We start from the raw sequence: 15,159 nt of genomic DNA, 5'->3' as shown, positions 1-15,159 counted from the left end.
GATCACTTATGTATAGAAATAATTCCTAGAAATTGTATTATTTATGGCGACTTAAAGTAGACTTGAGAAATGTTAATCATAAGAATTCTAATTTTTAAATTTATTTATATTTTAATGCATGGTGATGATGATGTGTATAAACAATAGAGGAATTCCAAGCACCAAACCATTGAGAGAACTTTGCCTTTGGACCTAGGGACCTATAAAATTTATATATTAACTTGTCAGTTTACAGGTTCTGAAGATAAACCTGAGGGATGGAATGGGTGGGTTAGGATGATCTCTTTCTTTTGCTTTGTGGGGGCTCACCAGCTGCTGGAGCTCTGTTCTGAGGACTGGTTGGTGATAGAGGGTCTTGGAACCTGCCTTTCTTTTTTTCTAGGAACAGCAGCCTGCTCTTCCTTAATGTAGTGTAGTACTCTTTCTTCTTTCCAGCTTGAACACACATAGTTCTGTCATCCTATTTTTCCTAACCGCAGCATAACTCCTACTCCTCTGAGATCTTCTTTTTTTTTTTTTTTTTTTTTGGAAGATTTTATTTTATTTAATTGACAGAATGTGAGAGAGGGAACACAAGCAGGGGGAGTGGGAGAGGGAGAAGCAGGCTTCCCGCGGAGCAGGGAGCCTGATGTGGAGCTTGATCCCAGGACCCTGGGATCCTGACCTGAGCCGAACACAGACGCTTAGTGACTGACCCACCCAGGTGCCCTTGGTTGTACATTTTTATGACAAGGAAGTTTGTAGTTAAATTGTGGGGAAGGGGCGCCTGGATGGCTCAGTCAGTTAAGCGTCTGCCTTTGGCTCAGGTCATGATCCCAGGGTCCTGGGATCGAGCCCCACATCAGGCTCCCTGCTCTGCGGGAAGCTGCTTCTCCCTCTCCCTCTGCCTGCTGCTCTCCCTGCTTGTGCTCTCTCACTCTCTCTCTGTCAAATAACTGAGTAAAATCTTAAAAAAGAAAAAAAAAATTATGGGGAAGAGAGGGAGGGGAGGCTAGTGAGATAGGATAAGGGCAGGAAGGAATTGCTGAAACTTTTTGAGGAGTGGACTGACATGTTTTAATTTAGTATGATAAAAGAGAACCACAGTAGCTGAGTGAATAAGGAAGTCCAGAGTTGAGACCCAAGTTGAGATTTTTTTTTTTTTTTTTTTTTTTTTTTTTTTTTTTTTTAAAGATTTTATTTATTTATTTGAGACAGAGAGAATGAGAGAGAGAGAACATGAGAGGGGGGAGTGTCAGAGGGAGAAGCAGGCTCCCTGCCGAGCAGGGAGCCCGATGCGGGACTCGATCCAGGGACTCCAGGATCATGACCTGAGCTGAAGGCAGTTGCTTAACCAACTGAGCCACCCAGGCGCCCCGAGATTTTTTTTTTTTTAAGATTTTATTTATTTATTTGACAGAGAGAGAGACATCGACAGAGGGAACACAAGCAGGGGGAGTGGGAGAGGGAGAAGCAGGCTTCCCGCGGAGCAGGGAGCCCGATGTCGGGCTCGATCCCAGGACCCTGGGATCATGACCTGAGCCGAAGGCAGACGCTTAACTGACTGAGCCACCCAGGCGCCCCCGAAGTTGAGATTTAAGATTATCAGGTAATATTGGACACCACTTCATGTATCTTTAAGTGGGCCTGCCTACTAGCTGACCATGAGAATGAGTCTATTAAAGCCTTAATGAGATTAATTAACACTAAGATCCTCAGAGTAAAAATAATTCCTCTTAATTGTGGTTGTTTCACATATCTACAGATGTGGTGAAATGGCACGGAACTGTACACATGCATTGTACCAACGTCATTTGTCCTGGTTTAGGTTTTGTACTCTAGTTATGTAAGATATAACCATTGAGGGACCCTGGGTGAAGGGTACAAGGGAACTCTCTGTCCTGTTTTTGCAACTTGTGGGTCTATAATTATTTTAAAATGAAAAGTTAAAAAAAATTAAAAGTTAAAGAAAAAAAGATTACCAAGTAGTAGAATGTTGAGACTTACAGCAGAGTTCTGTTGAGATGTTGCCAGTTTCTCTGTTAACAACAAGGAAAATTTGTTGAGTGAATGACCAAATGAAGGACTGAATGAGGGTCTGAATTATAGAAGTGACTGTGGCGATGGAAAGAGGTGGGCCAACACGGTAGACGTGGAAGGAGCCTGAAGATTTGATGACTTAGTGGAATGTGAAATGAAGATGACTCCAAGCTATTTGGTAGATAAAGAATAGTGTATTAGTAATGGTAGGGAATATAGAAATAGGAATATGTTTTTGGGATAGGATGGTATATTTGGTTGTGAATATACTGCTTATGAGTGCTGGTAGGCCAGTGGAGATAGGCAGTGGACAATTCAGCATATAAGGCTGTGTTCAAGAGGTCATGGTTGAAAGTATATAATCAAAATACATATGTAACAGTAGTATTTGAATCTGTGGAAAAGAAGATTGCTAAGGGAGAGTGTATGAGTGAGAAAATGTGGGAAAATTAATCTCATAATGGATTTTTTATGACCCTGGGTAAGTTACCTAACCTTTCAATGCCTCATTTTCTTCTACAATAAGATAGAGAACATCTTAGTATATTCCTCATAGAATTGTTGTGAAACTGAAAGAAATTATCTATGTAAATTGCATAGTGCTTGGCACATTGTGAACACTAAAGGTTAGCCATTTTATTATTTAGTAAGCATTTTGCTTATGCATATGAAAACAGCAGACTCTAACTCTAGAAGTTATATTGAATGTTTAAAATTAAACAAGTGATTTTTATTAGTGATATTTTTTATTTCTCAGATTAGAACTTTTTGGTGTTTGAAGTTCTGGTTAGTTATAATCTTGGAACTAATCTTTGTGGTTAATTACTTTAAGGCATTTTTATAGAAACATGTTATTTTTTTTGGACTGTTAATACCTCTGTGATGCAAACTTTTTGGTACAATACTTTTACCTTCACTTTACTCCTGTTTCTTAATTATGTAATTCCTTCACCTTTTGGGACTTGGAGATAAACTCTTGGTTGAATATATAATATTTTTGTTTAATTAGGTTGAGAGTAGGGTAGATGAGGATGATGATATTAAAACTGAATCTAGTACTGGACAAGTTTCTTCCAATGAGGATGGGATACAAGGAACCCCGTTGTATTTGGCTTTTGTTTCTTTTCTCTGTGACAGGATTATTATGCTCTAGAAGTGTCATTTGGGGGAGCCAAAGCACTGTACTTTAACTTCCAATGGTCCGATCAGTGCAGAAGGGAAAAAAGTAGTGAAATGAATTGAAGTTCATGCTTTGCAGGTGTTTATATGTCTCTTCCTTCTGCTTTAATAGTAAAAGGCTACGGGGGTTTGTTAAATAGCAAATGAATTAAGACTAAAGGTTGGGCTTTTATATTCCTAGAGTTTTAACTTTTTACATTTGCCTTTTAGTTGCCCTATTGATAATTCAAGGGTTAAGAGAAATAAGTTTTTTTCGGCTGGATATATATCATATCACTTCAGAGCTGTAGTTGCTCCAAATTAGGCTGTTGATGCTGTGTCTGAGACCCACTATGAACTACTAAAAGAACAGTCTTTGGAATGTAGGCTTGATTTTTCCAGTCAATGAACCGACTAATATTTTCGGAGTGCCTGTAGATGCGAAACACTAAATTATATTAAAAATATTGCCACTTCAGTAAGTCCTTAAAGAAACAATTTTGGTGCTGTTTGGTTGATTAGTGTACATCAGAGCTATTGTTTGGGCTCTCCAAATACAGGTTGTTCAGGAATGCAGTCGGATCTGCATACAAATGGATTGGAATTTGGATTCGGAAAGGATAGCTTCTTGTTTATTCTGTGTCAGTTTTCGTTTGGTATGTTGTATATTCTTTAAAATGAATTAGAATTTATTTGAGTGTTCCTTTTTAATATAAGCTTGACATGATTATTTTTCTTTCTATTTATCACTCCCTTTGACACACAAGCACACATGCATGTGCACACACACAAAAGAAGAGCTATGGTTTGGGTAGTATTCATAGCAGGATAAAGATAATTTATTTGAAGTTTGTAGTAGGTTGCTATCTTTAGTCATGAGAAAAGTCTACTTTCAAATTTCACTGCTGCTTTTTGGTAAGAGGATTAGTTCTAGAACAGAGGGGCTATTTCCAAGACCATGTCTTCATCAGAAGCTGGAGTTTAATATATGTTAGAAAAGATACACGCTTCCTCCACCATCTCTTAAGCTCTTGCTATTTATTATCTGACTTGTTTATCAAATCCTGGAAATTGGTACCTTTGGTAGCTAATGGGGTGTTTTGGTCAGTTAAGAGTGGAGATACTTTAAAAAAAAAAAAGTCAGCATCACTGAGTGTGAGAGAATGTATTGCCTGTAGATAAAAGTAATGGCTTATCTTGTTTTTTTGTGATGGCCCCTTTGCTCCTTTATTGTCCTGTGGTCTCTTTCTAACAAAGAAAATTGACAAGTTACTTACCTTTTTATGAGTGCTTTTCTTGAAAACTGTATGATTGAATGTTTAGTGAAATTAACCTTCTGCAGTACTTAATGGCAGCAGAGAGATGCTTGCTTCTTCCTTCCTTTCTTCTTAAAAATGCTGTTTGAATATAGTTTGGGTGAGTTGACCTCTGAGGTAGTTGATGGAGAGAATTGAAATGAAAAATTTTTTTCTCTTCTGAGTATTGTGTTAATTTGCCCCAAATGACATAATTAGCTTAAATGTTGTGAAGTGTTAGGTTTTAGCCAACTAAGCTGAATTTAATTTGTATGTCTTTATTTTTACTGTAGATGGGGTAAACTTTGATAATTAATAAAGATTTAAAGGAATATCTAACTGATAAATTCACCCTGTTTCACCTTCTTAAACCTAAGAAGCATAATTTGGCTAAATTATGCAAAATGCTAATTAAAGGGTTTAATTTGCTAATCATCTCAGTTTGATTAGAGGCAGATGCTGATTATCTGCACAAGTCTAAATGGACCTTTCAGAGATGGCTTTCATTATTTAAAATCAACTTGTCAAACTAATTAAGACATAAATTTAAGGAATAACAAATACCAGTAGTTATCTGTAGACTTTTAGTATAATGCAAGGCTGCATAATTCATAAATGCTGTGCATCAGAGACTTGGTATATACAGTGTCATTAGGCATTTCAGTATTTTCAAAGTTTAAGAGTTGAACTTTGGCTTTTTTACTGAGCTCATTAGATTGTCTGGTCATACCTTTGTTGGTCCTTTGGGTCTCTGATATTTTTCCTGGCTCTTTTTTCCTTCTAGGAAGGAAAAGGACACTGCAAGGGAGCCAAGACAATCCTGTGCATGTACATTTAAACCATACATGGAAATAGGCAGGTATATCATAGATAGGTATACCAGGTTCCTCAGAGGTGACCAAAACTTCCTCTTACAAATCTGAGAGATGTGGTAGGAAACTCTTAACAGGCATGGGTCAGTGTTAATGCCAGGATGCGGGGCGGCGGGAGACACGACATCTTAGTTCAGTAACTGAGGAAGAATTTGGATCCATGCTCCTAGCCTTTTATTCTTCCTGGCTTGTCTTTTTCTCAGGGTGTGCAAAGATGTAAAACTATTTACAGTTCAGTCAAGTGTCTGTGGCTGATTTAGGGTTAAGAGTGGAGAAACCAAGGAAGACACTATTCCTAATTTGACTCAGATACGAAAGGCCCAGTAACAGAAAATGTTTGGGGTTTTTCATTGCAGACTTAGGGTGTTGGGATAGAGGATCTGAGGTATATACATACAATCCTGCTTTGACCTGTACCAAGGTCAAAGGTAGTAGGGCGAGGTAGCATGATGTCTAAGTGGGGATAATCTATATGTCATATGGCCTAGGGGTAGAATGCACAGGTTCTGGTGCCATACTACCTGGGGTTGAATACTGGTGCTGCCACTTAGTAGTTTTTTTTTTCCCCCTCCAATCTGGTTTTCTCATCTGAAAAATAAAAAATATAATAATACTATCTCATAAGGTTAGGCGGCTTCAATTAAATTAATACATGTTAAGGTATTTAGAACACTGCCTGGCAGATAGTAAGCACATACTAAATTTTAACTATTATTTTTATTTGTTACTTTCTAGCTTCTTTGTGAGATTTGCAAAAGATGGTGTACATAGAGAACATTGGGTTCTTTCCCCTAATACCCTTTGAGTCATTTAAAAATGATTGCTACCTGCACCAAAACCCATAAAATACCTAGGAATAAACCTAACCAAAGAGGTAAAAGATTGGTACTCTGAAAACTATAGAACGCTTATGAAAGAAATTGAGGAAGACACAAAGAAATGGAAAAACATTCCGTGCTCATGGATTGGAAGAACAAATTTTATTAAAATGTGTGTACTACCCAAAGCAATCTACATATTCAATGCAATCCTTATCAAAATACCACCAGCATTTTTCACAGAGCTGGAACAAACAGTCCTAAAATTTGTATGGAACCAGAAAAGATCCTGAATAGCCAAAGGAAGGTTGAAAAAGAAAACCAAAGCTGGAGGCATTGCAATTCCGAACTTCAATCTGTATTCCAGTGCGTAATTATCAAGATAGTATGGTACTAGCACGAAAACAGACACGGAGATCAATGGAACAGAACCCAGAACCCAGAATGGACCCTTAACTGTATGGTCAACAATCTTCAACAAAGCAGGAACGAATATCCAATGGAAAAAAGACAGTCTCTTCAACAAATGGTGCTGGGAAAATTGGACAGCCACATGCAGGAGAATAAAACTGGACCACTTCCTTACACCGTACAGAAAATAAATTTAAAATGGATGAAAGACCTAAATGTGAGACAGGAATCCATCAAAATCCTAGAGGAGAACCACAGGCAGCAACCTCTTTGACCTTGTCCATAGCAGCTTCTTCCTTGACACGTCTCTGAAGGCAAGGGAAACAAGGGCAAAAACTGAACTATTGGGACCTCATCAAAATAAAAAGCTTCTGTACAGCGAAGGAAACAATCAATAAAACCAAAAGGCCACCGATGGAATGGGAGAAGATACTTACAAATGACATATTGGAGAAAGGGCTAGTTTCCAAAATGTATAAAGAACTTATTAAACTCAACACCAAAAAATAAATAATCCAGTTAAGAAATGGGCAGAAGACATGAACAGACTTTTTTCCACAGAAGATCTACCAATGGCTAACAGACACATGAAAAGATGCTCAATATCACTTATCATCAGGGAAATACAAATCAAAACCACATCGAGATACCACCTCACACCTGTCAGAATGGCTAAAATTAACAAGTTAGGAAACAACAGTTGTTGGTGAAGATGTGCAGAAAGGGGAACCCTCTTACACTGTTGATGGGAATGCAAGCTGGTGCAGCCACTCTGGAAAACAGTATGGAGGTTCCTCAAAAAGTTAAAAATAGAGCTACCCTATGACCCAGCAATTGCACTACTAGGTATTTATCCAGAGGATACAAACATAGTGATTTGAAGGGGCACATGTACCACAGTGTTGATAACAGCAACAATATATCAACAATAGCCAAACTGGAAAGAGCCCAAATGACCATCGACTGATGAATGGCTAAAGAAGATGTGGTGTATATATACACAATGGAGTATTACTAAGCCATCAAAAAGAATGAAATCTTGCCGTCTGCCAACAACGTGGATGGGACTAGAGTGTATTATGCTAAGCAAAAATAAGTCAGTCAGAGAAAGACAAATACCATATGATTTCACTCATGATGTGGGATTTAAGAAACAAAACAGATGAACATAGGGGAAGGGAAGGAAAAATAAGATAAGAACAGAGAGGGAGGCAAACCATAAGAGACTCTTGACTATAGAGAACAAACAGAGTTGCTGGAGGGGAGGGGGATGGGGGGATGGGCATTAAGAAGGGCACTTGTGATGAGCAGTGGATGTTGTATGTCAGTGATGAATCACTAAATTCTACTCCTGAAACTAATATTACACTGTGTGTTAACTAATGTGAATTTAAATAAAATCTTGGAAGAAAAAAAATAATTGCTATACATACATATATAATAACAAAAAATTATAAGAACCTCAGTTGTGTAAGATAAGCTAATAAAATTTGGAATACTGGAGTTTTATTAAAATGAGTAAGTGCAGATTTTGGTCTGATTCTTTATATGTAGTGCAAGTGGTTTAGGGGTGTGTAGAGATAGTTCCTAGACTGACAACTGGACAGTCCCTGATCATGTGTTATTTTCTATCTCCCAGAAGATTAAAACAATTTATTGTGTAATAGTTTTAAAGGGTAATAGAATGCTGTGGGTTTTGTAACTACTTAGACCAATAGAATTTGGTGGAAGTGACACTGTTATCAGTTTCTGGGTGCAGACCTTAAGAAACTGGCTGCTTCTACTTCCTTTGTCGGACATACTTTCTTTGGGAATCCTGAGATGTCACGTAAGAAGTCTGACTAGATGTGCTGAGATCTGCTTGCTGGAGACGTCTGTTCTGAAGCCTGGCGTACACTGGCAGCTGCCATACTGGAGAGGCCACGTCTCAGCACTCCTCGACATTCCCAGTGGAGCCCCGCGGTTAGCCATCTCTACCGTGGTGCCAGACATATGAGTGAAGCCATCTTGGACTCTTCAGTCTTTTCATCAGCTCAGGACCCCAAGTGACGTCATTTGATGCCACATGGAACAGAGGAATTGTATCCTTTCTGAATTTCTGACCAACAAAATTGGGAGAAAATAAAATGGTTGTTGCTTTAAGCCGCTAAGTTTTAGGGGTAATTTATTATGCAGTGATATGTAACTGGAAATGGTAGCTAAGCTAGAGCTTCTGACTTCTTAAATTTGAACAGAAGCCGAAACAGTGTACCCTAAATACTCTAAAACAACTCTACCATGATTTGGAAAGACTATGAAACGTAATGAAAATTATGTAACTCAGAACTATGGTTAATAGTATGGAAAATGAAATTCTGATCATTAGGTAAGTAGAGAAGGTAACTCTGAGGGAGTTCACATTACTCAGAAGGGAGAGAAATGGGAACATTCTTGATTAAATGCTTTCCACTTTTCAGAAGTTTGGTGAAGCTGCTTCAACAGAGTTAGCTGAGAAGTTTATGGCTTTTTAATTTTGAAGAGATGCTTGGTGCATTTCTGAATCTTGACGGGAGTCTGAGAATACTTTGAGGTCTTCTTGATTTTCAGAGAGAGCTTTTTATGTTTCAGGACCCGGGAGAGAGCGGTAATAAGGTATAAGGTAGTTGATGTTTTTAAACAGTGTTCTTACCCTCTCATGAGTTTGCCGAAATTTAGAGTGGTCCAAATTAATGACTTCATTTCAGAGTATAGATTGTGGAGAGTCCTTTTTGCTTGCTACACTCAATTCAGCCAAGAGATGGTGAACTAAGAGATATGGTTAGGGCTCTGTGTAGGTGCTATGGGGGATTTAAAGCACTTTCTTAAATAGAAAGGGTTATAAATAAGTGAGTAAAAGCAATCATAAGTTATACAGCCTCCTTGATTTTTGTGTGCTGTTTTGAAACGGTTGCAGATTTCTATTTTCTTTTTAATTTTCAGCATTTAATGGTTTGTATTGGTTCTCAGTATGTGGAGTTTGGATTATGGTAGTTAAGGGAGAAATTTTAATTCATATGGAAAATCTTGGAAATGATCTCTTATTGAAAAACTGAAAATGGATTAAAAAACCTTTAAGTCCAGGGAAGCAGGAGAGTAGAGGCCTAATAAGGCCTAATAAAACCTTTTTGTGTTGGCAGACACATTACTGCTATTATAACACTTTGCTTACGGAACAGGAGAATCAGGGATAAATGTAGTACATACACAACTGTTTGAATTTGCTGCTTAGCTTTCTGGATTCCTTAAGCTGTATCACTTTTGGGTTGTAATGATCTTACTGGAGGCAAGAAACAAAGTGAACAAGATGATTCTCATATATGTGTCCCGAGGCTGCTGTTATTTATTTCTACAAAATAGAAATAATAATTTTGTCTTTTTTCTTTTTTGGTAACTCAAAGTTAACATTAGCAAGGAAGATATAGATAAGGAACCAAGTGATTGGTATTTTAAGAGATCAATGTCAGGATCATTACAGAGAACAACATAATGGCTCTAGAATGTATGAATTCAGTGTTTTCTCTTTTTGCAATTTTGAGCACATAGAATGAAAATGGCCACACTTAGGTGGGGTAGGAGTTTAGCTTTGGAAGGAGAAGCTCTTATACTACAATATGGATAAAATACATAATTACAGTATTACAAGAATGAGGGCTGTTATGGGGAGGGTGACATGATTATCTGTTCTTCAAGGCAGAAATGGGCTCTTTTTTCCCTATTTCTGATGTAGAGGAGTAGAAGGAGAGCTGTGACTTGATGGCGTACAGTGGAGTGGCCTCTGTGTAGTGCAGCTAGTGCTGCTTCCCCTCACGTCTGGTGTTGGCAGCGCTTGATAACCGGGTGTCCCTGAATAACACCAGCCTTTCTCGGTGGTATCATGGCTGCTTCCTGTATTTGAATCCATATTTTCAGTGCAGATGAAACACATGAATGTTTTAGGAATGGAATTAGAGATAGCACTGTAAGTTGAGGTAGGAGTGTAAGCAAGGGAAGGAAGCTCTTGATGGACTTTGAAGTATGACAAATGGATGAGTAGCCTCTTTCTTCCTTGATGGAGGGTAAATGTATAAGATGATGGGGAACGCTTGTCTAAATCCCTGTCAACGTCAGGAAGTGGCTTGGAGGGACTTGAATCTACCCGCCTCTTTCCTACTAAGGTACCCAAATTAACACAGTTTATAGAAAGTGTGCTTGCTATGCAGATGTATCTATAAGCTAAGTCCCTAGCTACCAGAATTCTACTCCCAGGTATATATGACATAGAAAATCTGGAGCTACTGATGTCCTTCATAGTACTTTATACTTAATATTTGATAATGCTTTATGTATACCCAGCATTATGTTCTGCATTATGGAGGATTTATAACATTTGTAGTTTGAGAGAGTAGAAAGAGACTGTTTTCATGAAACAGAGAACAAGGCAAAATAATCACATGCCAGAATGTTTTTTTTTTTTTTTTTAAAGATTTTATTTATTTATTTGAGAGAGAGAGAATGAGAGAGAGCACACGAGAGGGGGGAGGGTCAGAGGGAGAAGCAGACTCCCTGCCGAGCAGGGAGCCCGATGTGGGACTCAATCCAGGGACTCCAGGATCATGACCTGAGCCGAAGGCAGTCGCTTAACCAACTGAGCCACCCAGGCGCCCACACGCCAGAATGTTTGATACAGTCTCTAAGAGTTATGAAAAAGTAAAGAGGATATTGCTACAGACTGGATTAATCTAGGAAGGCGTCATTGAGCTGACAGTATTTGAACTGAATCTTAAAAGATAAGGCAGAAAGGGGGTAGCAGAGCTATTTGGGTGGGTGGGATATTGTGCCAACTACACCATCAAATGTTTGAATAATTTTCTGAGGAACTGAAAATGTTGAACTGGGTCAACAGATAGGAAGCCTTTGTCAAAGCCATAAAACTGCTTTCTAATATTTTCAGTTGCAAACCTATGTATTTAAACATTTCTTGGAATAAATACCTCCTTTCTCTTTACCCCAGGCACAAACAATAGCTAGTATTCTCACTGTTTGAATTTCAAATAATATAATGGAAATGTAAATTTAGTAGTAAGACTTGATTTCCCATGGCCTGTAAGAGAAAATGATAACAAATCAATTTGACTTTATTTTTCTGTGCTCTTGTTTCATTCTCCATTTGCTTGGATAAACATAGATGCATCACTGGTCCATATTGACTTTTTTTTTTTTAAGTTTTTTAATTTATTTAAGTAATCTCTACACCCAACATGGAGCTCGAACTCACAACCCCAAGATCAAGAGTCGAATGCTCTTCTGGCTGAGCCAGCCAGGCACCCTGAGTCCATACTGACTCTTAAGCAAGTTTCAGCCTTTCCTCCCCAGGCAAGTAAAGCCATATTTTTGTAATCTGCTGTTAGCTGCTTAACTTGGAAAGCTTCAGTTTTCACCATATCTTTCATGAATTAGAGTTTGGCTGCCTCTCTTCCATTCATCTTGAAAAAATGTCCAAAGTGCTATGTAGTTTAAAAACTTAGAACCAAGTAAAGTTGAACAATTTTCTACTGGGCTACATTGTAAAAATGGAAAAGGAAAATTACTTTCTTTTGTTTTTGTTTTGAAGACATTTGCCAGTTGGAACCTCAACAGAGATTGAGTTTGGGAGGCCTTTAATTGTGCACCGAAAGGTTATTGCAGAAGATAACATAAGGGAGATGTCATAAAGAAGAAAATTTGAAGCTCAGTAATAGAAAGCTGTGTGAAGAAATAGGCATTCTGCCAATTAACTGGGTGCTTGAAATAAATAGTTTGGAATTAAAGAAACAGTTGCAAATTTCAAAGACTTGATTAACTTAGTTCATAGGGAAACTGGGGAGTGGGGAACAAACTTCTGGCTACAGTAGTTTTATTTTATTTTTTTATTTTTTTAAAATTTTTTTTAAAGATTTTATTTATTTATTTGACAGAGAGATAGAGAGAACAAGTATGCAGAGAGGCAGGCAGAGGGAGAGGGAGAAGCAGACTCCCCGCTGAGCAGGGAGCCCGATGCGGGGCTCGATCCCAGGACCCTGCGATCATGACCCGAGCCGAAGGCAGCTGCTTAACCGACTGAGCCACCCAGGCGCCCCCTGGCTACAGTAGTTTTAAAGCAGACTTACTATTCATTGCAGTTTTGCTCCAAAATGTTTAGTTTTTATAAAGTTTAATAATGTAAAATCTGAAGAATTGTTAATCTGATATTTTATGTTAAACCATTGAAATAAAATTCCAAGTGTGTTTGGGTGAAATGAATTATGATCATAGGAGTTCAGTCTTGAACTGTTGACTGTCTCAGCGGTTAGTAAATATTTCCGAAACTGGGCATAGAGTGATCATGAGTGTGTGTAGGAAGGATATCCAACAAAGCATATAAATGGTACCTGACCCTTGGGTCTTCTTATCTGTTAAGTAATCATGACACAATTATATAAATAACCAATTAATAATAAAAAAACATTTGTGCGTATCAGGGAGATGTACAGGAGAACATTAAATGTTCATCTTTCCATAAATGTCCAGCTCTTCTTATGTTGCATTAGTTTGAGGTGAAGTACATTTCTTTAAGGTTTTATTGCTATACTTCTTTTATCTTTTAGGCATTGTCACACAAACCAAAAAGCAAGAAAGGAGATTGTATTCTTTACTGAAAGGTATTTTTGTTGGATGTAGAATTTTAGGTTGGCAGGTTCTTTCTTTTTCTTGCAAGATTTTATTTTTAAGTAATCTCTACACCCAGTGTGGGGCTCCAACTTACAACTCTGAGATAGAGTCGCATGTTCTACCGACTTAGCCAGACAGCCTTTTTTTTTTTTCTTTAAAGATTTTAAGGTAGGTGCTTTTCTTTTAACATGTTTAATATATAGAATTCTTCTGTCTTCTGGCTTCCATTTTTGCTATTGAGAAGTCAGCTGATAGTCTACCTGTAGCTCCCCTGAGAATAAGATAGTCACCCTCCTATCGTGATAGCCCACACTGAGATACCATGGATCTATATGGGGGCCGGGATCGCTATGAGGACTGAAGCAGCAGAGATTATGGCAGAGAGTATGATTCCAGGATAGGCAGTAGCAGAAGAACATTTGGTAGTGGGTACTGTATGGATGACAACTACAGAGGAGGTGGGGACCACTATGAAGATGGATATGACAGATGAGGTGATCGGTCATGGAGCTCCAGAGAGGATTACTCTCAGGATAATTACGGGCATGATGATAGAGGTCCTCCTCCCCTCTCCCCTCCCTCCAAAAAAACCAAACTGAATGTAAAGCCTTGGAGTACTCCTAAGGAAGATGATTCCTCTACTAGCATCTCCCAGTCCACCTGAGCAACCTCTGTCTTTGGAGGGGGAAAGCCTGTCGACACAGCTGCTAAAGACTGAGAAGTAAAAGAGTGGCTGCAGAAGGAGCGGGAGAAACTGAAAGGCCAGCTGGATGAGCCAAAACTGCAACAATGGCCTTGGGGGAGACACCCAAGCTGGCGAAGTGAAGAAATTCAGGAACAGAACAGTCCTGGACAGGAAGTGAGCCATCACAGACTGGGACCTCAGCCACAGCTGGGAGAAATGCAGGAAAGAGAGAGAGGGAGAAGTCTCTAGAAAATAAAACAATAAGGAGGAAGAGTGTCCCTCTCCAACTTCTAAGCCTCCCAAACCTCAACAGCCTCTAAAGGTAATGCCAGCGCTTCCACCAAAGGAGAGTGCTTGGGTGATGCGAAGTCCTAACCCTCCTGCTCGATCTCAAAGCTCAGACACAGAGCAGTAATTCCCACAAGCGGTGGGGGGAAAGTAGTTCCGGATCAACCATCTGAGGAAGGAACAGCAAGGAAAGATGAAAATAAAGTAGATGGGGTGAGTGTCCCAAAGGGCCAAAGTGGGAGCTCCAGCTGCAGTCCAGGAAATGGAGGGAACAAAGACCACTGGAAGGAGTCAGACAGGAAAGATGGCAAAAAGGATCAGGACTGCTCATCTGCACCAGCCAAAGAGACCTGAAGAAAATCCATCTTCCAAGTTCAGTTCTGTAAGCCGATATGCTGCTCTCTCCGTTGGTGGTGAAGATGAGAATGAGGGAGAAGATTATACCAAATAGACCTCGGCATCCTGTACTTTCTCCAGGTCTCTTCACCCTGGAATATTCGAGAGCAGATAAACCTCTTTCCAGACAAGACAATACAACTCACCATCTCCTCGAGACCTTTCTTTGAAAAAAAAAAAACAAAAACAAACCTGAAATGAAATGAAATTCTTTTGCACACTGCTGCAGCCTTTAAAATATTGAAATAACTGGAGAATCGCCAGTGTAGCCAGAGAGAAAGAGACGTACAGCTTTTCATGGAAAAGTTGTGCATTTTTATGACACATGCAGTTGCCTGTGTGATTAGTGCCGGGGAGGGGGTGGGGAGGCCTCCATTTAATAAAATGGCGGTGACATGATGCAGTGTCTGGAATCCAGTTGGGCAGTAGGGCAGGCTTAAGGAAGAGTGTGAGATTTCTTTTTATTTTTTATTTTTTTTTTAAAGATTTTATTTGACAGAGAGAGACAGCCAGAGAGGGAACACAAGCAGGGG

General features: G+C 39.0%; 1 protein-coding gene and 1 pseudogene across 3 annotated transcripts in view; both read left to right on the top strand.

Moving 5' to 3' along the window:
• The window catches only part of LOC118524408 (DNA primase large subunit), a 324,736-nt gene that overhangs the window by 28,043 nt on the left and 281,534 nt on the right, over window positions 1-15,159 (top strand). Inside the window, exon 6 of one of the 3 annotated variants that reach the window (XM_036095972.2) lies at window positions 6,080-7,907. The exons of the other annotated variants lie outside the window; for them this stretch is intronic. Coding sequence (XP_035951865.1) covers window positions 6,080-6,115 — 36 coding nt within the window. The 3' untranslated portion in view covers window positions 6,116-7,907. Of the gene's footprint in view, window positions 1-6,079; window positions 7,908-15,159 lie in introns of those variants that run through there. 3 annotated transcript variants of the gene reach the window in all.
• On the top strand, window positions 11,245-14,747 carry LOC118538186 (eukaryotic translation initiation factor 4B pseudogene; annotated as a pseudogene).

This window comes from Halichoerus grypus, chromosome 9 (assembly GCF_964656455.1).
Source record: "Halichoerus grypus chromosome 9, mHalGry1.hap1.1, whole genome shotgun sequence".
Taxonomy (NCBI): Eukaryota; Metazoa; Chordata; class Mammalia; order Carnivora; family Phocidae; genus Halichoerus; species Halichoerus grypus.
This window is presented reverse-complemented; position numbering and strand designations above follow the sequence as displayed.